Source organism: Bos javanicus, chromosome 17, assembly GCF_032452875.1.
Source record: "Bos javanicus breed banteng chromosome 17, ARS-OSU_banteng_1.0, whole genome shotgun sequence".
NCBI lineage: Eukaryota > Metazoa > Chordata > Mammalia > Artiodactyla > Bovidae > Bos > Bos javanicus.
The window spans coordinates 71,595,071-71,618,987 of NC_083884.1; the positions used below are offsets into that span (position 1 = coordinate 71,595,071).

Here is a 23,917-nt window from a genome sequence, read left to right on the forward strand (position 1 = left end):
TACTTTTAGGTAATCTGCTCCGTATTTACCTTTGAAATCTTTTATTGTTACTTTGGTTAAGTGAATAACTTGTTTCACAATGACCTGTGATTATCTCTGAGTGTTTTAAACCCTTTTGATATTCTTTGCAAAGTTTCCTAAGTCTTTTTGACCTCTCGCTAACTTTGAGTGCTTCAAAGAGCCTTCCTGAAACATCCCAAAAGTGAAAGTGAAACATCCCAAAGAGAGACACAGACTGGCTTCATCTGATGCGTGGCATTGCATGGGAAGCATTGTCAAATCCTAAAATCTGATACGTGGCATTGCATGGGAAGCATTGTCAAATCCTAAAATCTCATACGTGGCATTGCATGGGAAGCATTGTCAAATCCTAAAATCTCATACGTGGCATTGCATGGGAAGCATTGTCAAATCCTAAAATCTGATACGTGGCATTGCATGGGAAGCATTGTCAAATCCTAAAATCTCATACGTGGCATTGCATGGGAAGTATTGTCAAATCCTAAAATCTCATACGTGGCATTACATGGGAAGCATTGTCAAATGAGCAATAGTCTTCTCGGGCTATAGTGTATGGCAAATGTTACTAATATACATATTTTAAAATGTATATGGAGTTCCTAAAATTCTGACAGGTGCTGGTCAAATGTCAGTCATAATTCTAGTTATTATCTGCAAGTGAGGTATGTCACAGCAGTAACCCCGTTACTTTATCAACTGTAATCAGAACTTACTGGGTTGAATCTGTTTTACAGGAGTAAGGAAAACATTCCTTTCAAACTAATTATGACTTATAGTAATTTGGTAAATTATACTTTTGCAAGCAGAATTGAAATATTTAGCTTTTTTTTCTCTATTGGCTCCCTCCAGAGTTTGTAAACTCTCAGGTTTCCAGCAGCTTTAACAGACAAATTAGGTAAGCTACTTCACCATCAGGTATAAAAATCTCAAGGTATTTTGGCAACCTTGTAAAGGGAGGAATTCACCTCGATATGTAGGTAAGACATGTGATAAGCTCTTGGCCTGACCTTCCTGGCCCTGAGAGGTCTTTGTTTTTTTAAGAAGTTCAGTCTGACACTCCTTATAAAAAATTTCAGTAAAGCAAAACCCTATGACCAATTATAGTTATATAAATTTTCAGGCCAAGGTTTTTTTTTTTTAGATCAGACTTATTTTTGCAAACAAATTAGTTTTAATTTGAATATATTTGGTAGAAATGAGAATAATTTTAGAGAGAAACAGATTACATTTCAATGAATGTTAAATCCCAGTTTTGTTAACAGAGGTCTGTATTTACTGACTCACTTCCCAGATAAGTTCCTTGCTGTTATGCTATGTTAATGGAAAGTTAATTGAATGATTAAAAGGACATTCTAAATTTTATTTCTGAAGCTTATCTCAGTAATCTCAATTTCCACAACCTCCAAACAGGGGATTGTGTATACCAGAAAGGACTGTCTCCAGCCTGGGTGGAAGGGCTTTCTATCAGTGACTCTTAACTAGCTCATGTGCAGTGAAAGTGAAGGGAAATTGACCCTTGCAGTAATTCCCTCTTCTATTGGCCCCTGCACCAGCCTGGTCTACAGACAGCATTGCCGATGTCAAACTCACCTTAAAAGGATGCTCAGAGGCAATTACACTTAGACCAGGACGAGAGGAAGATGACCTCAGAAGTAGCTCACCCAGGACGCTGGACCTGACGTGTATGATCGTTTATGATGTTGTCTTGACTTCACAGACCTTTGCGTATAAATCAAATGTTTTTCTGTCTTGAACATGATCCTATGCTAGTTTTAAAAAACCGATCCAAGTCCTGGGTTGTGGCCAGTCACCTGTGTCTAGAACGTCTAGGTTCCCTGGTGGGTTTCTCCACCCCAAGGCTCTAACGGGATGACCCTTAGAAACGTTTTCTAGAAGAAAGTCCAGTCCCCTGTGGGTTACTCTTGATATCACTAGGTGGGACCCTCTCAGCTGGCCAATTAAGAATGCCTGCTCTGACCCCAGCCGTAATATGGATCCCTCCAAGTCACTCAAGCTCAGTCGGAGCAACAAGCAAATTCAGTCAAGGAATAAAACAACCAGGCTGTGGTCATTTAAGATTTAAGGCCTCCTTTATCTTGGAGGCAGTTAAGTTATACTAAGGATAGCCAGCCTAGTAACACTAGGAAACACTAGGCTGGGAGCCTGATGCTAATATCCCTGAAAGATAGAGCTGTACTATGTCAGACGGCCTGAGGATATACTGGGCTACACCTAATGGAAATTCCTGGCTTAATTCTTACTTGTGACTTTAAAATACTGCTAGCTGTGTTAGTTGTACTTTGAATGTTTTATGAGATTATTGTCTCTTGTGTTAGTATTACCAAATGCGCGACTGAACCTCCGACAAAAATGATGACTAGGGGATGTGAAGCAGTTGATCCGCATGCGATCAACGATTGTGATAGTGCAACTCTAGATATGGCAAGACAGAACAGGCGGGGGTTTTCCCGGACCTTCCCACACGGGGTAAGACAGCTGGTCCAGAGTCCTCGGTTCCTGTTGACAGACTTAGTCCAGTAACAGCCCACCGAGTGGCCTGTCTGCAAAGTCTTTGCAGACCCAGGAATGAGCCCTTCTAGCAAAGTGGCACAAAATGGTCGCAAACGGCCTGCGAAATGCCTCCCAAAGTACGGTCAAGTTTATCACTGTGAGGGAGTGGCCCCCGCTAAGGGTGCTCGCATCTGCCTCCACAAGGATTAAGTCATGTGCCCCTGCAGCAGCTGACCTCCAACCCCCGCTGAAGGAGTTCAGGGTGGAGAGCAGGAACCAGGCCCTCTGTGCTCCAGGAAACTGGCAGGACAGGTCTTCTCAGGAGCTGACTTGATAAGCCCAGTTCTTATACCTCCTCATATCTAGAAAAGCTCTAAAATCCTTCATGGTGACAACTCTTCTTGTGACCAGCGAAGGCTTCACGAGACTCTGTAAAAATACGTCCTTGATTGCACGCGCCTCCCCTGCAGCAAAGTCACACGTACAGCGGGCTCCCCGCTGCTGCTTTGGGGCGGTCTCTCGCAGCCGTGTGAGGAGCTGTCTCCTGGCTGCAGGCCTCGGTTGTCGTTCGGTGGCTCCGTCATGTCCGAGTCTTTGCGACCCCGTGGACTGCAGCCCGCCAGGCCTCCCTGCCCCTCAGCATCTCCCAGTGTTGTGCCACGCGTTCCGGGAAACAAGCTCACTCAGAACAAGAACAACGCAGATAGCGGACTGCAGTTTACCGCACCGGCGGGCCCGAGGCAGTCTCCTCTTGGCCGAGGACCCGACCAGCATTTGTGAAATCTTTTACGCCCATGTGTACGTGTCTGAACCCACCACCCCAAAGTCTCCTTGAGACTCACATAAACCAAGGAAAATGCAACCCCAGTCACCCTCAGAGCAGTCACGGGCTCTGAGCTCATGTGTCAGTCAAACAGTTAGCCGATAATCAATAAGCCCGAGGCTACACTCCGATAGATACAGAAAAATTTATGGCCTGTCTGGAGGAAAGGGTGATCAGTGTATGTTTTCTCTTGGGCTATGAGTAACCTAGAAACGATCTTCAAGGTTCCCCTGTCTGGAGGGGGTCTTATCCTTCTATTGTTGTTTTCATAGGCACTAAACACAGAGGAATATTCTGAAAGAGATGGGAATACCAGACCACCTGATCTGCCTCTTGAGAAATCTGTATGCAGGTCAGGAAGCAACAGTTAGAACTGGACATGGAACAACAGACTGGTTCCAAATAGGAAAAGGAGTACGTCAAGGCTGTATATTGTCACCCTGCTTATTTAACCTATATGCAGAGTACATCATGAGAAACGCTGGGCTGGAAGAAGCATAAACTGGAATTAAGATTGCCAGGAGAAATATCAATAACCTCAGATATGCAGATGACACCACCCTTATGGCAGAAAGTGAAGAGGAACTCAAAAGCCTCTTGATGAAAGTGAAAGTGGAGAGTGAAAAAGTTGGCTTAAAGTTCAACATTCAGAAAACGAAGATCATGGCATCCGGTCCCATCACTTCATGGCAAATAGATGGGGAAACAGTGGAAACAGTGTCAGACTTTATTTTTCTGGGCTCCAAAATCACTGCATATGGTGAGTGCAGCCATGAAATTAAAAGACGCTTACTCCTTGGAAGGAAAGTTATGACCAACCTAGATAGCATATTCAAAAGCAGAGACATTACTTTGCCAACAAAGGTTCGTCTAGTCGAGGCTATGGTTTTTCCTGTGGTCATGTATGGATGTGAGAGTTGGACTCTGAAGAAGGCTGAGCGCCAAAGAATTGAGGCTTTTGAACTGTGGTGTTGGAGAAGACTCTTGAGAGTCCCTTGGACTGCAAGGAGATCCAACCAGTCCATTCTGAAGGAGATCAGCCCTGGAATTCCTTTGGAAGGACTGATGCTGAAGCTGAAACTCCAGTACTTTGGCCACCTCACGCGAAGAGCTGACTCATTGGAAAAGACTCTGATGCTGGGAGGGATTGGGGGCAGGAGGAGAAGGGGACGACAGAGGATGAGATGGCTGGATGGCATCACTGACTCGATGGATGTGAGTCTGAGTGAACTCCGGGAGTTGGTGATGGACAGGGAGGCCTGGCATGCTGTGATTCATAGGGTCGCAAAGAGTCGGACACGACTGAGCGACTCATCTGATCTGATCTGATCTGAAACACAGAGTTCAGAGTCCATTGGAAAGGTGGCCCAGCATGATCAGCATGAACAGGCCTAAGATGGAGTCCAGGCCCTATGAATTCCTTCTTCACCAGAGCTTGCTCAAACTCACGTCTATCGAGTCGGTGATGCCATCCATCCATCTCATCCTCTGCTGTCCCCTTCTCCTCCAGCCTTCAGTCTTTCCCAGCATCAGAGTCTTTTCTAATGGCTCTTCCCATCAGGTGGCCAAAGTATTGGAGCTTTAGCTTCAGCATGAGTCCTTCCAATGAATATTGAGGACTGATCTCCTTTAGGATGGACTGGTTGGATCTCCTTGCAGTCCAAGGGACTCTCAAGAGTCTTCTCCAGCACCACAGTTCAAAAGCATCAATCCTTCGGCTCTCAGCCTTCTTTATGGTCTAACTCTCACATCCATACGTGACAATTGGAAAAAGTCCTTATTTTGCCCCAAATAAAACTTAACTCTCACGCTGTGCATTTTTTCAAGTCCGTGTTCCCCAAGCCATGGTCAGGGCCCTGGAGCAAGTCCCAGTACCAGCCCCCCCAGGCTGGCTTGGGGACCTGAGGACCACCGGGGCAGCTGGCCCCAGCAGTGCTGTGGGTGCCCAGCATCTGCTTAGCAGTTGTGGCTACACCCCCCTCCCCCACCCCTGCTGGCTCTCTGGATCGCTGCGGGGGGCGGGGGGCAGCAGGGCGGGCCACGACAGGGAACCAGGCTGGCTGACCCCCCAGGGCCCCGAGGCCTCTCACAGCCCAGGGCCCCCCCCCAACCCCCCACCGCTAGCGTCAATTCCCTAAGGGGTCCAGGGCCCTGTGCCCTTCGGTTGCCTTGAGAAGCCACCACTGTCCAGACCCGGCCCAGGTGGCAGGGCCCGAGTGAGTCTCCGACCTGGCTCCTCGCCGCCTACCCTGGCCTTGGAGGCTCCCGGAAACCACCTCTCCCAGGGACCTCGCTGCCTCTCCCCGTCTGGGCCTCAGTTTCCACACCTGCATAAACAGAACAGAGGTGTGGAACAAGGGAGAGATTATGCAAACGCAGAGTGACAGGGCAGGGGCGGCTCCTGTTTGGCTCCCAGCTCCGGGCAGAGGCGCCGCAGGAGAGCACAGATGACCTCGTTTCTTCCCAGAACCCCGCCAGCAGCCCAGAGAGCCCTGCGGAGAGGAGACCAGGGTCCGGGCCTCAGCCCCCCACCCTGCCCCCAGGGTTCACCTGCAAGGGGCTCCCGGCCCCGCCCCCTCCCCCCTTCTTTCCCCTCCACCCACCGGGGGCATCTCCGCCTTCGCCCAGCCGGGGCCCTCCCCTAGCGCCTACACAGCAGGCTGCAGGCAGGCACCAGCAGGAAGGTGCCAGCTCCCACACCCCACCCCGGCTGTGGGGAGGACCTGGGAAGCCCAGCTCCCTGTGGGGCAGCTGAGGTGCGAGGCCTGTGGCCCCAGGACCCCGGGGGGCTGGAATCCCGGGATGGCAGGGACCACCGTGCCTTCTCCCCACCGCAGCATCATCCCTTCCCTGGCGAAGAGTGTGGCCCGGCGGAGCAGGCCTAGGGGGTGGGGGGTGGGGACTGGGATCCAGGGTCTGAGCGGCCGCACCCGGACGTCCGGCTTCAGGATGCCGGTCCCCTCCCCTGGGTCCGGGGCCGGAGGGCCAGGAATGTGCTAACGGGGCAGCTTGAGCCCTGCTAGCGCTTCAGGCACCTGTGGACTTTGAGAGGGGACCGGGAGGGGCGGGGCGGGGCGGGGCGGCAGCGCGGGGCGGGGCGGGCTTGGGGAATATTTGACCCGCCACCTCCCGGCCCCTGCTGCGCCGTCTGCAGACGCGGGCCGCACCATGAAGCCGACCCTGCTGCCCTGGGCCCTGCTGCTGCTGGCGACTGTCCCCGGCCCGGGCCTCCGGCCTGCTGCAGGTATGCCGCTGCCCTGCCCTTCCGTCCCCCTGTCTGCCTGCTGCAGTCAGACCCAGCGCAGAACCTCCCCGGGCTCAGACTCTTGTCCATCCGTCTGGCTGTGACCACACTGGGGTTGATGCCGTTCAGCCGCTCAGTCGTGTCTGACTCTTTGCAGCCCCATGCGCGGCAGCGTGCCAGGCTTCCCCGTCCTTCAGCATCTCCTGGAGTTTGCTCAGATTCATGTCCATCCTGGGGCGTGCTAAGAAGAAGAAATTCTGGGGAGCCCAGAGCCAAGGGGCTGCTGGTCGGGATTGGGGTGGGGGTGTTCTGGGCTATGCCTACTCTAAGCTAGCTGGGAGCCAGAAGGCGGGTTGCGGGCCGGGAGGGAGGTCGCCAGGGAGGGTGAGCACAGCCAAGCCCTTGGACTGAGTGAGACCCGAGCCCTGAGGGAGGAGCCCTCAGCCCCACTGGGCCCCCTGGCCAGCTGGAGGCAGGACAGTGGGTCCCTCTCAGGGTGGGCTGAGCCCGAGGAAGTCCTGGGAAAGGCCCTGGACTCTGGAGCCAGGCCCCTGACCCCCGCCGGGCCGGGCCAGGCTGGTTTTCACCCGTTCCCCAACCCCCTCCCGGCCAGCTTCCCATCCTAGGAAGCAGCGACATCCCCCTGCCGCTTATCTTACTTGGGGCTTCACTCAGCCTCCTGCCCCACCCTCAGGCCATCACAGCCTCGGTCAATAAATATTTATTGACGCTCCTGAGTGCCAGGCCCTGCACTGCGCGAGGCACGACCGCAGTGGTGGCTCAGGCCCAGGCTTGGCCCTTGACCAGCCCCGGGGTGGGGATGGGGGGAGGCTGGGATGGGCCAGAGGGGACAGGGGCCTGCACCATCCCCTAGGCTCCACCCTCCAAGCCGCGTGGCCAGGCCAGCCCCAGTGGGTCGGCTCCCCACAGCGCCCCCCCACCAAACTGCCCTCTCCCCTCTCCTGGCCTGGCCGAGTCCTCTGCCGGAACTGTCCCCTAAAAGGAGGGGAGTACCCCTTGCCTTGTCCCCCGAGGGTGGGGCAGGCTCCCTTCAGGACCTTAACCCGTGGTGGGCAAGCCTGCAATGCCCAGCAGAGAGATGGACAAGTTCAGCCCGGCACCGGCCCCTAGTGGGCCTCCAAGGGGACTCTTCGCAGCCACATTCCCAGACCCCAGGCCGGCGAGCGGGGGGGGTCCTTCTCCAGGCTGCCGGTCCACTGATGTTTTAGGGAGTGGACGCAGCTCCCGGCCCATGTGGGGGGCGGTCAGGCACTTGTGGCCATCGAACACACCGACTTGGATGCTGAGAGCCAGTCTGCCCGGGGAGGGAGGCGGAGAAGGAAATGGCAACCCACTCCAGTACTCTCACCTGGAAAATCCCATGGACGGAGGAGCCTGGTGGGCTATACAGTCCACGCGGTTGCAAAGAGTTGGACACGACTGAGTGATTTCACATGTCCTCAGATCTCCGCCGATTCCAGCCAGTCATTCAGGCCGTCGAACTAAGAATTAACCGCCAGCACCTCCCCCACCCCGCCGCCCCCGACTCTGAGCCCTGCGGGTTTCCGCTGTGTCCCTGTGGTGGTCAGCGCCGTTCCCGGCTAGCTTTCTCCTGGGGCTACTTGTAAGGGGCTCCCGGGGAGAGCGAGGCGGGCACCCTGTGCCACATGGCCCTCCATGCCCTCTACTCCAGGTGCCCAGCTGAGCTGCTCCCAGCGCTGCGGAGACCAGAGCGGGCCATGTTCCTGCCACCCGACCTGCTTTGGCCTGGCCAGCTGCTGCGTGGACATCCGGGATTTCTGCCTGGAGATCTCGCCCTACTCTGGCTCCATGATGGGGGGCAAGGACTTTGTGGTCCGGCATCTCAACTGGTCCAGTCCCGCTGACAGCGTGATCTGCAGGTGGGAGGCCCCCGAGGGGCACTCTGGGGCCCACCCCCTGGTGGGCTGGGTGGGGCCCCAGGACCCAGGGCTGGGGCTGCTGGCCTGATGCGTTCCCTGGGAGGAGGCTGGGAGCCTTGGAGAGGGTCGGCCCCCGCAGGCCCAGCCTGTCCACCCCCTCCGCCCCTCCAGCTTCAAGGAGAGCATCCAGACCCACGGCTACGTGGACGCCTCCGGCCGAGTGCACTGCGTGTCGCCCCTGCTCTACGAGTCCGGCCGCATCCCGTTCACGCTCTCCATGAACAACGGCCGCTCCTTCCCGCGCTCGGGCACCTGGCTCTCTGGTGAGCCCTGATGGTGACGCACCCTCCCGGGCCCGGTGCCCTCACAGGGACTCTCCTGGGTGATAATCTGGTCGAACCGGTCACTCTGGAGGTCTGCCCCGGGTGTGGGCTCCCCAGACTCCTTTCTCCACCCACTGGCATCCACACGGGGGTTCCAGCCCAGAGGGAGGAGGACTGTGGGGGGGTCTGCTCTGGCCAAGGGAGGGGAGGAGCCAGCCCGGGGGCAAAGATCAGGGCCCCTCCTCTCCCAGCCCCTGACCTTTCCTACTACAAGGGCACCATGGCTCCCGAGGGACTGCCTTGGGACGTCCCCACAGCTCAGAGAGGCCCGGACCTCCTCCCCTGGACGCCCTGGGCCCCAGGCCTTCCCTCAGCTCACCTCCCGCCCCCCGCCAGTGCACCCAAGTAAAGTGTCGGACTCCGAGAAGAGCCAGCTGGTGAACGAGACCCACTGGCAGTACTACGGCACTCCTGGCACGCAGGGCAACCTCACCCTGACCTGGAACACCTCGGCCCTGCCCTCGGACACCGTCACCATCGAGCTGTGGGGCTACGAGGAGACGGGTGAGGCTGGCAGGGGTCATGCCCCGACCCCCACTGGGAGCCTGGAGCTCACGGACATGGGAGAAAGGAGATTCCAGGTGGGGGGAATCCAGCCAGGGATTTCGAGCCGGAAGGTGTTGGCAGGAGAGGGCAGCTGGCTCGAGTGGCACAGGGAGGAGTGGCCGCCTGGGTACCAGGGCTGGAGGGGGGCTGGAGGAGGTGCAGACATTTGCAGCTCCTGGATACACAGCTTGTCCTGGAAATAGGAAAGACGTACCCCGCCCCATCCTCAGAGCCCCTGGAGGACTAGCAGGCCTTGGCCTGGCTCCCTCCCCCAGCAGGGCAGGCCCTCGTGTGGGGGCCATCTGTCTGTGGCACCCACCTCCACCTGTGCCCCCGGGGTTCCTGGGTCAGGCCCCGGGGCTGATGAGGCCTTCTCCCCCTGCCAACCCCCTCAGGGAAGCCGTATTCCCAGCAGTGGGCAGCAGCGTGGTCATACCTGTATTCCTTGGCTACCAACATCCACAACTCCGGTTCCTTCACCTTCACGCCAAAACCTGCCCCGCAGAACTTCCAGAGATGGGAAGTGGGTTCCCTCCGCATCGTGGACAGCAGACACAGCGCAGGGAAGCCGTAAGGACCGCCCAGGAGGACGAGCCCAGGGCCTGTCTGCTGCCCTACGGGAGAGGGGGGTGCGGGGCGGGGCGGGGCCAGGGCTGGGGCAGGGAGGGCAGCCCCCAGCGTGCGTGCGTCCCCCACAGGGATGTGCAAGCGATCTGGAGCAACGAGCACGCACTGGCCTGGCACCTGGGTGAAGACTTCCGGATGGACCCTGTGGCCTGGGCCCGAAACCAGTGCCTGGCCTGGGAGGAGCTGGAGGACCAGCTGCCCACATTCCTGGAGGAGCTGCCCGACTGCCCCTGCACCCTGGCCCAGGCCCGGGCTGACTCCGGCCGCTTCCACGTGAGCCCCCCAGCCCAGACAGGGACGGGAGTGGGTGAGGGGCAGGCTAGGGCCGGCTGCCCCCACCAGCAAGGGCCACGCTACTGGAGGCATCACAGGGAGGGGAGGGGGAGGCCTGGGAGGTGAGGCTGGGGGTCCGAGGCCCCGGAGGGGTAGGGGATGGCGGAGCCCCGAGCCCGTGCAGGTGACAGCCGCCAGCCCCTCTGCAGACAGACTACGGCTGTGACCTGGAGCAGGGCAGCGTGTGCACCTACCACCCGGGCGCTGTGCACTGCGTGCGCTCGGTACAAGCCAGGTGAGCCCGAGATGGAGGGCGGGGCGCGGGAGGGGGCGGGGCGCGGGAGGGGCGGGGCGCGGGAGGGGCGGGGCCGGACCCAGGGCCGTCCTGACCCGTCTGTGCCCGCAGCCCCCGGTACTACTCGGGCCAGCAGTGCTGCTACACTGCGGACGGCACGCAGCTCCTGACTGCTGACTCCACCGGGGGCAGCACCCCGGACCGCGGCCACGACTGGGGCTCACCCCCCTACCGCGTGCCACCCCGCGTGCCGGGCCTCTCCCACTGGATCTACGACGTCATCAGCTTCTACCACTGCTGCCTCTGGGCACCTGAGTGCTTCCGCTACATGAACAGACGGCCCTCCAGCGACTGCCGCAGCTACCGGCCCCCGCGCCTGGGTGGGTGCTGGGCTGGGCGGGCGCTGGCCAGGGCAGAGGCAGGACAACCCGCCTCACCTTCCGATCCCCCCAGCCTCCGCTTTCGGGGACCCACACTTCGTCACTTTCGACGGCACCAACTTCACATTCAACGGACGTGGCGAGTACGTGCTGTTGGAGGCAGCGCTGACCGACCTGCGGGTGCAGGCGCGGACCCAGACCAGGGTGACGCCAGAGGGTGAGGCTGGGCCCCGGGGGCTCTGGGGGGCACAGGTCATCCCTGGGGAGGGGGAGTCTGAGCCCGGTGGACCCCATCTTGTACCCATCATCCCAGGCTCTCAGGACCGAGGCACGGGGCTGACTGCGGTGGCCGTCCAGGAGGCCAACTCAGACGTGGTAGAGGTCCGGCTGGGGGACGGGGCGGGGGTCCTGCAGGTGCTGCTGAACCAGGAGGTGCTCAGCTTTGCGGAGCAGCGTTGGATGGACCTGAAGGGTGAGTGGAACGTTGGGGGCCCCATCTGGGGGTCCTGGCAGGAAGGGAAGGGGGCGCAGGGTGGAGTCAGGGTGTGAGGGCTGACAGCCAGTCCCCCCCTCACAGGACCCTGGTGTGGGAGCTCCCTTCAGGGCCTGGGCACTCAGACCCGCCACCCGGGGTGGGGGAGTGTCAAGGTAGGCTGGGCCCTGGGGACTCCCTCCTGGCCCTGAAGCCCACGGTGCTAGCCCACGCATCCCAAGGCTGTGGGGTCAGAGCCCAGCGCCCACAGGGGCGACCCTGACCCCACCTCCACGTGTGCCCAGGTATGTTCCTGTCGGTAGCCGCTGGGAACAGAGTATCAGTCATGCTGACGTCAGAGGCCGGCCTGGAGATCAGCCTCCAAGGGCCATTCCTGAGTGTGGCGGTCCTGCTGCCTGAAAAGTTCCTGACCCACACGCAGGGCCTCCTCGGGACATTCAACAACGACCCAACCGATGACTTCACCCTGCGCAGTGGGGAGGTCCTGCCACCCAGCGCCAGTTCTCGAGAACTGTTCCGGTTCGGGGCTGACTGTAAGAGGCCACAGGCAGGAGCACAGAGGGCACGGCCCTGGGAAGGGCTTGGTGGAGGTGCGGGGAGCCCCCAGACCCTCCCACCCGCCAGCCCTGATGCTGTCTTCCCAGGGGCCGTGCAGAATGCCTCCTCCCTGCTCACCTACGACTCCAAGTTCCTGGTGGAAAACTTCAAGGAACGGCCTAAGCATGACCCCACTTTCCTGCCCCTCTTCCCCGAGGAAAGCTCCGCGAGCCCCAGCCAGGCGAGTGCGGCAGCTGACCTGTGTGGGGACGACAGTTTCTGCAAATTCGACGTGGCGGCTACCGGGAGCCTGAGCGTGGGCAACGCCTCGCGAGTGGCCCACATGCAGCACCGGCTTCGCGTGCAGAGCCTGCAGCCCGGTGAGCGGGGCGGGGCGGGGCTGGGGGGAAGGCGCGGGCGAGGGGGAGGGCGCCTGGCGCTGGGACACGGCCCCCCAGGCTGGTGGCAGCAGGCGCGAGCTCAGGTCCGATGTCTGCGCCCCGCCCCTACACTAGTGGTGTCCTGCGGCTGGCTGGCCCCACCTGCCAACGGACACAAGCAGGGCGAGAGGTACCTGGTGGGCTCCACCGTCCGCTTCCGCTGCAACAACGGCTACAGCCTGGCTGGGGCAGACGCCAGCACCTGCCAGGCTGACGGCACCTGGTCCTGGCCCACCCCCACGTGCCAGCCAGGTGAGAACACCCCGCCCACCAGAAGCCCCGCCCACAAGTCCTTGCCCTACCCACACTGCCTAGCCCCGCCCATCAGTCGGCCTAGCCCCGCCCACCGGCCCCTGGCCTGCCCACGCACACTGCCTCGCCCCGCCCACGCGCCCGCGCCCCAAGTCCGCCCCACGCGCACGTGTGCGCACGCCTGCGCCTGGTTGCTAGGCGCACTCACAGCCCACCACCTCTCCAGGACGGAGCTACGCGGTGCTGCTGGGCATCATCTTTGGAGGCCTGGGGCTGGTGGCCCTGGTTGGGCTTGGCTACTGGCTCCTACGCCGCAGGAAGAGCAACACGTGAGACCCCTCTCTCCTAGGCCTGGTCCACTCCTCCTCGGTTCTCATGGGCCCGCCCCCGCACCCCCACCCCCACCCCGGGCGCGCGTGGGACCACCGTGCCCGCGCTAGACCGCAACTCTGTTGCAGGGCCGTCTGGGGTTCGCAGCCCTGAGCGAAGCACACTTGGCCAGTGGCGCGAGATGCACGGGGCCTCCCCGAGGCCAAAGCCGAGCCTCCAAACTTCCAGGAGCCTGCACCCCAGTACTTGAATCCTCGGGTTCCTAGCGCCAGACACGTGGAACCCGTACACCCGGTACCTGAGCTTTTCAAGCCGAGTGCCCTGCTCTGTCACCGAAGGCCCGAACCCCAAACTGTAACCGGGGAGCTCCCGTGGCTCTGTTCCCTGCATACCCCAAACCCTAGTTCTCCAGGCCCTGGGCTCTGTACCCTCGAATCCTGAGGCCTGTCTCCCGAACCCTGACATGCCAGCACCTGATGTGCAACGGCCAGTACCTCAGATCCCGTGCCCCTGACCCCCAGTGTGAGCCTGCTGACCCAGCAGTGAGCCCCAGGGCCGAGCTGCCTTGATTCCCAGGCCCTGGGCCTGGCTGCCCGGGACTGTGGCTGGGTCCAGCCTTGGGCATGGACCTTCTAAGCTCCAGTCTTGTAACTCCAAGTCTTACGGAACGTCTCCTGACAGACTCCTTGCCTGTGGAGGCAGAAAACAAGCTTTGGTGCCCCTCTGTGGTGTCTGTGCTCGTGGCGTGACTTATCCCCGGGAGTCCAGTGGTCGCCCTGGGCGGTGCACGGCACCGAGAGTGACCGGCCTGTCCCCAGGCTCCGACCGTCCGTTTGTAAAGTGGGATCTAGAACAGTGACTGTGTCATGGGAGCGGAAGCGTGCATGGGGCACTACGCTGGGCACCCAGCTCTAGCCCAGCCCCAGAGGCAGTGTGGGAGCGCCATGCCCAGCTGGTCCAGGCCCCTGGACCCTTTGCCTAGGACTGTCCGGAGGCAAGTGTACAGGACCCAGGCCTCTCGTGAGGGTACTGAATGGGTGCTCTGGGGGGCCTGGGTAGGATGGTGCCGGGTTTCCATCAGAGGTCTCAGACAGGGAAGTGCCGGGGCCTGTGGATTGGAGGTGGGTGCTTACTGCCTGCTGCCCAGGGCTGGTGGCTCTGCCTGAGAGGAGCGAGGGTCAGGGAGCAGCCTGGAGACACCTGGCGCCCTGGGTAGGGCCTTGGGCAGAGCCTTCTCGCAGCCGTGCTGAGTGGCCACGTGGGGGCAGCAGAGGCTAAGAATTGCGGAGGTGGACGCTACCGGGGACCCAGGCCACCAGGGAGGGCCGGGCAAATGCCCCAGCAGGCTTGTAGTCACCGCCTCGGCCAAGGTTCATGCAGGCCCACCTGGGTGGGGGACGCCTCGAATCCCCAGTCTTGGAAGTTGTACAGGTTACCCAAGGTCCAGCAGGCTCTGACCTCCCTACCTCCTCAGCCCTGCCTTTGGCAGAGGGTCCTGGGCAGAGAGGCCCAGGCTGGGAGGGGGGCGGGCAGCAGGTCCCCCTGCCGGAATCCGAGGGTGCTGCGTGTGGCGGGGCGTGTTTCAGGGAACAGGGCAAAGGTGGGAGGGTCCCGGGGGTGGTGCCCAGTCAGTGCATGTCCTTCCAGACCCCACCTGGCACCTCCCCACCCCTGGCTTCCAGCTCAGGACAGGGGGGCTGAGTGCCCACTCCTTGGCCCCTGGGAAGGTACTTTCCTCCCTGGGGATGAGGTCAGGCTGGGCTGGCCCCCACCAGCCGAGCCCCGCACCTCCCTGGCAGGGCCAGGCTGGGCACTTGTGGGTGAGCAACATGAGGGCGGCAGCTGAGGCCTGAGAGGGAAGCCTGGCCTCCTCCTGGCTCTCCACCCACCCCGTCCCTCTGGGCCCTGGAGCCGCCCCCCACCCCCACCCTGGGCAGGAGAAGGGATCCATTGTGGCCCTGGCCCCAGACGTCAGGCTTTCCCAGTGCCAGGGGCCAACCAGCCTGGGAAGCCCCAACACCTGGCAGAGGTTTTCCCAGGGCCCTGAGAGAGTCGGGGTGCGGCCAGGCCTGTGTGAGGCTGCAGGGTCCCAGGGCTGGGCACAGGGCCCCTGGAAACATCAGCGGTGGGGACCCTGGCCTCAGAGAGGTGTCCTCCCCAAACCATAGCCCCAGGGCATGACAGCCCCAGAGCCCATTGCGGGGGGAGGGGAGGAGGCCACGGAGCCACATGGGGGCCTGGGCCTCAGCAGCAAAGGCCCCTGACACCCCCAGCCTCCCGAGGAAGGAGCACTCACATCCCCTCCAGCTTCCCCCTCGGGTCTCCTGTTGGCTGAAGTCCAGGCAGGGACCCCTCGGGCAGGCTGCTGCCTCCCACAGAGCCCCAGGTGACCCAGTGCCCGCCCCGGGCCAGGCCCTTGCTGGGAGACCCCCGTCCCCGTGGTGTGTCCTGCTCGGGAGGAAGGGGTGACCAGGCCCTGCACTGTGGGGGCGGGCGGCGCTTCCTGGGGGAGTCCGCCTCCGGGCAGAGGATGGAAGCCATTTATCTGAGTAGGGGCTCAGCAACCTCCAGCGGCCCGTGCCCCTGGAGCAGTCACGTTGCTGCCTGCCAGCAGAAGCAGGTGGGGAACTTTCCAGGCTGGCCCTTAACGCCTCCCCAGGCAAACCCCTCCACCCGCCCTTTCCCCTGCTCCCACGGACTAGAAGCCGTGCCAACCTGTGAAGGGGCCCTCGCCCCAGCCTCTTCAACGCATCCAGTCCTGCTTTGGGAACAAAAAATAAACTTGTCTGTGAGTAAGCCGTGGCACGTTCTGGGTCTGTGTGCTGCAGCACTTGGTCCTGTACACCAGGCCCAGAGGCGAAAAAGACCTTACATCTGTCACCAGCGCTGAGGACACACACTGTGCGCAAGGCTTTAAATCGTTCAGACGGACCCTCCAGTGTTCACAGCAGCAGAGTCAGTCACGACAGCCAGAAGGCGGAGGCAGCTTAAGGGTCCATCAGCAGATAGATGGGTGAACAGGTGCGGCGTGTCTGTGTACAACGGGATACCGCTGGGTCACACACGTGCTTCAGCGTGGATGAACCTTGAGGCTGTTGTGCTGAGTGCAATAGCCAGACACAGGACAACCACTGTCTGAGCGGGACCCTGAGAAGTGGTCAAGACGGTCCGCTTTCTGTCGTGTGTATTTCGCTGCTGCTCTTTAGTTGCTAAGTCACGTCCGACTCTTGGTGACCCCCATGGACTGCAGCCCACCAGGCTCCGCTGTCCATGGGGTTCTCCAGGCAAGAGTACTGAGGTGGGTTGCCATTTCCTCCTCCAGGGGGTCTTCCCCGACCCAGGGATGGAAACCCGTATCTCCTGCACTGGCGGGCAGATTCTTTACCACTGAGCCACCAGGGAAGCCCCACTTGTATTTTACTACAATTAAAAATCTTAAAACCCGAACGGAAGGATTTCCTTACCACTCAGTCCCCAGGCGGTGGACCTTGAGCCACGCCCAGGATCTTGTTTCTTCAGGACACTGCTGTTCTTTGTAAGTTCACTGCTGTTTTTTCTGTTACGCTTGGGGCCTTCTGCGTCCTCTTTGCCCCTCCCAGTCGCCGAGCTGCTCTGTGGGCTCCTATAGAGAAAGGCGTTGTGGCGTCCGATTTTACGATGAGACGTCTGTGCCGTGTGTGAGGCAGGTCAGGACACACCTGTCTCACGTGGATATCTGATGGACTTGGCACTGTCTTTTGAAACACAGTCCCTTCCGCACTGCACCGCTCTGTCTCCTCTGTCAGAGGTCAGGTTTATTACTGTACTGGAGCCTGATCGCCTTAGTCACCGTAGCTGGCTCCCGACCTCTGGTGATGTGCGTCCTCTGTGATGCTCTTCCTTAAGACCGACTGCAGTGTGGGAGACTTGGGTTTGACCCCTGGGTTGGGAAGATCCCCTGGAGAAGGGAAAGGCACCCACTCCAGTATTCTGGCCTGGAGAGCTCGATGGACTGAATAGCGCAGGGGGTCACAAAGAGTCGGACACGACTGAGCGACTTTCACTTTCACTCAGGACTGCCTGGGCTAGTCCTAGCTCTTGGTGTTTCCACATGAATTTCAACATCAGCTTACAATTTACACACACACACAAAACCCACAAACAGAGCCCCCCGGAAAAAGTGAGGACTTCTGTTAGAATTGCATCGGATTTACGGGTGGACGTGGGGAGAATTGGTCTCTTCGCCGTCCTGACTCTCTTAGTCCGTGAACATAGTACAAGCTTCCGTTTATTCAAGTCTTCTTCACATCCTGCAGTTATAGTTCGCAGCCTTGGTCAACGTAGGGGTCTCGAATACCTGTTTCTTTTACTTTTAGGCTTGGATTTTTCAAAATGCTATCATAAGTGATTTCAGTCCAAAAAGAAATGTTTTCCGTTTGGGAGGGATCCGTAGAGAGAGCGGTGATCTTTGCGTGTTTCCCTGGCTCCAGCGGCCTTGCACGTGTCACTGGGGTTTCTCCCGCTTCCCTGTTAAGCGCCTGCACACACGGACGGCTTCTGTCCTCCTTGCCAGCTCTTTCTCCTTCTGTTTGTCTTTCCCACCTGACTGCCTGGGCAAGGACTTCTCTTTCCGTGTGGAAAGAAAACAGTGAAAGCCAGCAAACGCCATGTGTCCTTCTCAAGAGAAGCTGGCCTCGGTCTCAAAAGGAAGGCGGTCAGGTTTCGCCGTGACGTATGGAGTCCAGTAGGGCTTCGTAGCCGCCATTTACCAAATTGAGGAAGTTTCCTTCCGTTGCTAGTTCCTGCGAGCTTTAGTGCTCAGTGGAGTTGGCAAGTGTTGCCAGACGCTTTTCTGCGTTTGTTGAGAGGGTGGATGTTTTTTCCTCCTGTTCTGTTCGTGCATTAACACAGGGAATTGCATCGCTTGAATGTTTGCTTTTGTTTGTTTGGCCACGTTGCCGGGTTTGTGGGATCTTAGTTCCCAGGCCAGGGATTGAACTCAGGCCCTTGGCGGTCCTAACCACTAGACTGCCAGGGAGTTCCCAGAATTGCTTGATTTTGTAATGTTCAACCAATCACATATTCCCAGAATAAACCCAAATCGATAGTGGTGAATTCATGTATCATTTAGGAATGTTTCGTCTCTGTGAGCGAATGAAATCACCCTGTCCTTTTCCTTCATGAAACGTCCTCGTCAAGTTTTGTTCTCAGGATTCTGCTGGCCTCATTAAAAGTTGGGCAATATTTTCTCTGTTCTGGGGAAGTTTGTGTAAGACTGTATTTTTTCCTGGTATCAGTGTTTGGAAGCATTCAGAGACGAATCCTTTGGGCTGCAGCTGTTCGCTTTGTGGGATCTCGTTGTTGTTTGAATTGGCACGTTTACCAGGGAGGTTGAACAACTGTGTGCGCTGAGATCACCATTTGTAGTTCTCTTCCCAGGGCCTCACGGGTCACATCCTGTGCCTCTTTCTAAAGGATTCTTGGTCTTTGCTATTAAATATTTAAGTATTTAAATATTAAAGAAACCAGGCTCAGGCCATGTTATGTATTGAAACTGTCTTTCCCCAAGGTTGTCGTTGATCTTTTAAAATATTTTCCACATCAACATTTTAAATTTCCATGTGTTCAGATCTATTCTCTTTTGAAAACAGTCTTGGCCATGCTGCTCGTCGGGTGGGATCTTAGTTTCCTGACCAGGGATTGGACCCCATCCCCCGCATTAGAAGCGCGGAGTCCTAACCACTGGACCGACAGCGAAGTCCTAGTTAACCCTTTCTTTCTTTTTTTTTTAAAAACCTTTTTATTTGTGAGTTCCAGGTGACCAGTGCAGGGACTCAGCCACACACACACACACACACACACCCCATCCAGGCGGCCACGTGGCACTGGGCAGGGTTCTGTGTGCTGTGCAGCAGGTGCTTTCCGGTCATCCATTTCAAATATAACAGTGTGTACACGCCCATCTCAATCTCCCCAGCATCCTTTTAAAAAAAAAAAACCAACATGGCTTCTTGATTTTATGTCATGCCCAGTAAAGGACTTCCCTACTCAAAGATCATAAATAGAACATTCTCTCATTTTCTTACAATATCTGTATGGTGTTTTCGGGGGGTAGTTTCATTTCTAATGAAAAATTTTAATTTTGGTTTTTCTTTTCAGTTTCATTTTTAAATGGGTTTATTCTTAAATCCTGGTCCGACTGGAGTTTAATTTGGTATAAATAAAAAGAGCAGGGGTCCTGCTTACTGCTTCCCCAGATGGCTACCTGCATGCTCTCGTGCTGATTGTTAACCATTCCCCTTCTCCCCACTGCTTGACGTGCTCCTCGAGCAGAGGCACAGAGTCCGGTAGGTATTTGCGTGTCTCTGTGGACTTCGTGGTTGACGGTTTCTGAGGTTTACTTGAGTTTTTGTTTGTTTGCTTCACAAAAGCACTGATGCAATTTAGTGAGCAGGTGAAGGTCTTTATAATCAGTGACGCTGGACCAGCTGCCAAGGCAGTTACTTTATAACTTTTTCTTTCTCACTGGAAGGTAATTGCGTTACGACTTTGTGTCGGCTTCTGTTACACACAGCACGAATCAGCCATGAGATGGTTCTACATGTATCCCCTTCCTCTTGAGGTCCCTCACCCCCACCCCCGCAATTATTTTAGATTTCCCATTTAGGCCTAGGGTTCATCCCAAATTAATTTCTGTATGTGGTAGGAGGGAGGGGGTCAAGACTCCTTTACTGCACCCGCCTCCCAAGTTCCACCACTTGGGAACTTACACTTACACTTACACTTACACTCCAGGACCCTAGGAGCTTTGGGACGTCAGTATTCTCAACGTGGGCTTCCCCTGTGGCTCGGGTAGAGAATCCGCCTGCCAGTTCCAGGAGATGCAGGAGACCTGGGCTCCATCCCTGTGTCGGGAAGATCTCCCGGAGAAGGTGACGGCAACCCACTCCAGTGTTCTTGCCTGGAGAGCCCCACGGACAGAGGAGCCTGGCGGGCTACAGACCACGGGGTCACAGTCGACGCGACTGAGCGCGCACTTTCTCATTGCAAGACGGGGGTCATCGTGGCTCCCTTCCCTTCGGGAGAATTACGTGGATTCGTACGTGGAAAGCAATAGAGCAGCTCCTAACCGCGGCCAGTGCCCAGCAGACGTTGGTGGTGTTTTGAGATATTTGTTCACGTGAAGGGAGTACCCGTGGGTCTCTTTCAGCGTTTGAGTGTTAGGTCCATGGGCTGTTTTTTTCTTAATCCAGAATGAGTCTTGGCTTCCGTCAGACGCCTCTCCGTGGAGATGACCCTGGGTTTTCTCCTCGGCTGAGAGGGGAGTCCAGGCCCTCACAGACGTTCCCAGCCGTCCTGCTGTAGGGCCCGCCGGGACGTGCTGTCCTTTTGAATGTGTTGCTTGGAGTCTCCTTGCGAGTATTGTTTTTTTTTGAGGACTTTGTGTTGAGTTTCCCGAACACAGTTGGCAGGAGAAGCCTATGGTCCTAATGGCAGGACACTGGGGAACTTTCCAGAAGGGCGTTCGAGGTAGGCCACTGTTCCTGCAACGTTCTCGGCTTTTCTGTGTGATCGCTGACCCACCTAGATCTTTGCTCCTCCTGGGACCTGTAAGCCTGCCCAATTAAATCTGAATTTCTGATAAACAGAGATGTTTTTACCAAGTGTTAAGTACTGTAATCCTATTTATCCTAGAAAGGTTATTTTGTCAAGTTTCCAAATTTATTTTTATTGAAATGAGTCATCTTTTCTAGTACTTTTAACTTCCTCTATAGCTTACGTTATTTCCCCATTCTCATTTCATTCTTTGCGTATTTACACTTCCTTAATTTTTACTGATTGGCTAGCTAACAGCTGTATGTTTTTTCCAAGATCTGTTCTGACTTCAAATTCTCAATTTCTGCTTCAGTTGTTCCTAAATTCTTCCTCTTGCTTTCCCTACTATTCTGATTGTTCTTTTACTAACGTCTTACACGAGATGCTGTTTTGATTATTTTAATGTAACTAACTAGGACAATGGATTTTCCTCTGAGCCCTGCGTGCATGCGTGCTCAGTCATGTCCGACTCTTGGTGACCCCATGGACCGTGGCCCGCCAGGGTCCTCTGTCCATGGGATTTCTCAGGCAAGAATAATACTTGAGTGGGTTGCCGTTTCCTACTCCAGGGGATCTTCCTAATCAAACCCACTTCTCTTGCACTGGCAGGCAAATTCTTTTCCCTCTCACTATGTTCTGTGGGGACTGATCTGTATACATGTGAATGTTATTTTGAAGATACTGCAGTCTTGGCTTTGATTGCCTGTTTAACGAGATGTTTACAGAAGCTGTAAGAGCCACTAACTGGGCTGGGAACGTGCCTCGGTTGGCGTGGCTTGTGGCCCACAAGAGACGTGGGCAGGGGTCAGCAAGTCTTGCAGGGTGGGATGAGCAGGGCGTGGGGACTGGGTTTTCTCCAGGGGCCCTGGAGGCCAAGGAGGGCCCCGTGTGGCCTCCTCGCAGGATGAGGTATGCATTTGGAGGGTCACAGTTGTCTTGAGTGGGGAGTGGACTGAGGTGGTGGCAGCGGCCAGGAGGCAGAGAGAGGGATAAAGATGGAACCAAGGCCAGGCCACGCAGATGGAGGGGGAGGCCTGGGTGACCGTCTCGGAGCGGGGAAGGGAGGCCACTGGAGAGTGTTCGGCTGCCTTAGAGCTGGCTTATGGTTTGGCGTGTTGAGTCCGAGGTAGGTGCCTGAGGGTCCAGGTGCTCAGGAGGTGGGAGGCAGGTGGGTGGGTGGGTATGTGAGTCTGATGTTCCAGAAAGCTGGGTGAGAGCCTGGGCGGGGAGGGAATGCCGGGAGCCGGCATACTGCATATTGAGTGCATATTGCATATTGAGTGCATATTGCATATTGAGTGCAGCACTTTCCACAGCATCATCTTTCAGGATCTGGAATAGCTCAACTGGAATTCTATCACTGCCGGGAGCCAGCGTGAGGAGCTCCGCCCATGACAAAGGTCATGAGAAAGGAGGCTCGGCATACGCAAAGGCGGGATCGAGCCTCAGGAGTCCCCCTGGAAATTCTCGAGCATCTACCCCCAAAACCAGAGTCTGCCTACTTTCCGCTTTGTGCTCTCACCTACACCTCTGACTTTACGGGGGGCTGTCCCCCACTACCTCTCTCTGAAAAAGAGTTAGCTTACAGCTCCAGTGAATAATTCCTGGGTGTGACAGTGTTTCAACCTACAAACTCCCTTGGAAGTCCTCTAGCCTGCCTGAATAGGTTTTTCCGGCCACATGTGATTGCTCAGAGCCTCCCAACTGTGAGAGGCATGAGATGTTCTAAACTGTCTAAATACAGATTCCTTTGAGCAGTTAAAAGATTGATTAGAAATTGTATTGGTGAAGGGTTTTTCACTTGTTGGGCCAATGTTTGCTGCTAAGTTTCCATATCCCTTACCTGCTGTGTCCCTGGCAGTGTATTGATTAATATAATTGGTGTAAGTAGTAGCTTTAATGTTTGTAACCTGGGACCCTTGAGTTAATTCTTTTTCTTGTTATAGCCCACCACACCTTTGCTCTGTAGGAATGCAACTTTATCTAATGCTTTTGGAGGGTGGCGCCTGACTAATCACCTTTAGAGAAAAGTAAGTTTTCTGAAGAAAGGGTCTTAAAATGTTAACAGGCCTCCGGGCCAGAAGATGATGCAAATCACCTAAGCTTTTGCATATGATAAGTTTGCAGGAAGAAAGCCTGGCTTGCTGCAGGACTCTACCCCTTCCCCCATTATCCTCTATGCATAACTTAAGGTATAAAAGCTACTTTGGAAAATAAAGTGCGGGCCTTGTTCACCGAAACTTGGTCTTACCACGTCGTTCTTTCTCTTACCTTCTGGCTGAATTATTCAGCCGCTTTTCTCCACTGAGTTTCCTCACTGAGCTATCCTTATTCCATTACTCTTTATATCCTTAATTAAAGTTTAATTAAGCAGTTGTTTCCGGATCCTCGCCGACGCCGTCCCCGCTTCGAATTCCCTGGATCCGCCGGGGCTGGACCCCGGCAAGGGAACCCACCAGCTCACGGGAGGTAATGAGCTCCCAGTGGGGGCAGGAGCGCATCCATATGCAGGGACACAGTGACGAACGTGGGTGCCACTGGGAGGCCCTGCGGGCAGGCGAGCAGCGTGTCTGAGCCCCTCAGTCTGCTGCGTTCTGTCCCCCTGGGCACAGGAGCCAAAGCCCTCCCCTGGCCCGAGCGGCCGGACTCCAGCCATGCGGAGGTACGCCTCTGGGGGATGTTTGGGCTGAGACCAGAGTCCCCGATGCTCCCAGGAATCAGGGTGTGGGCAGGACCTCCCCCCAGGTCAGCCCACCAGGAGCATTCCCTCAGGAAGGCCAGCCCGTCTGGCAGCTGGCAGCGCCGTCCCCAGTGGCCGGGGGCTCCTGGGTCCAGAGCAGCGGTTCTCAATCAGGGGTGACTGCTGACTGGCCGGGGCAGGGGGCTCGTTTAGCTAGGCGAGGCCAGGGACGCTGCTCTGCATCCTACATTGTGGGCACAGCCCCCCAAAACGTCAGCCGTGCTGAGGGTGAGAGCAGGTTGGAGATGCGGGCTGGGGAGTGCTTAGGTCTCTCATCTTCCAGCCTTTGCCCGGGACAGAGGACAAGCTCCAGGACGGGCCTGGGCCACAGACTCCCAGGAGCCAGGGCCAGGCGGCCCCAGGCCACATCCCAGCCTTCCCCCCAAGCCAGTAGTCCAGGGGGCCATGTGTGGAGCCTTAGCAAGTGTCCAGGGGCGCCTTGGATGAGCGCCAGCCCGGCTCTGGTTTCCCTGGCCCCGTGGTGGCGTGTGTGCAAGACGGTTAGCTCTGTGCGTGGCCCTCTCCACCTCGACACCGAGTCAGGCA

At 57.2% G+C, this 23,917-nt stretch overlaps 1 protein-coding gene and 1 long non-coding RNA gene across 2 annotated transcripts; one reads left to right on the forward strand and one right to left on the reverse strand.

Moving 5' to 3' along the window:
• Positions 1-4,068: 4,068 nt before the first annotated feature.
• Positions 4,069-9,955, reverse strand: LOC133229159 (uncharacterized). The gene is made up of 3 exons (XR_009730495.1): positions 9,866-9,955; positions 7,969-9,622; positions 4,069-6,840 (listed from the first exon to the last, which is right to left on the reverse strand). It is a non-coding gene; the product is annotated as an uncharacterized LOC133229159 (long non-coding RNA).
• Positions 6,516-13,780, forward strand: SUSD2 (sushi domain containing 2). Its single transcript, XM_061385526.1, has 15 exons — positions 6,516-6,599; positions 8,293-8,500; positions 8,672-8,823; positions 9,220-9,387; positions 9,825-9,999; positions 10,128-10,329; positions 10,539-10,624; positions 10,736-11,004; positions 11,078-11,221; positions 11,318-11,476; positions 11,782-12,030; positions 12,142-12,414; positions 12,550-12,726; positions 12,953-13,055; positions 13,185-13,780. The coding sequence occupies exons 1-15, from the start codon at positions 6,524-6,526 to the stop codon at positions 13,207-13,209; spliced, it is 2,466 nt and encodes an 821-aa protein (XP_061241510.1). The 5' UTR covers positions 6,516-6,523; the 3' UTR covers positions 13,210-13,780.
• The last annotated feature ends 10,137 nt before the right edge of the window (positions 13,781-23,917 follow it).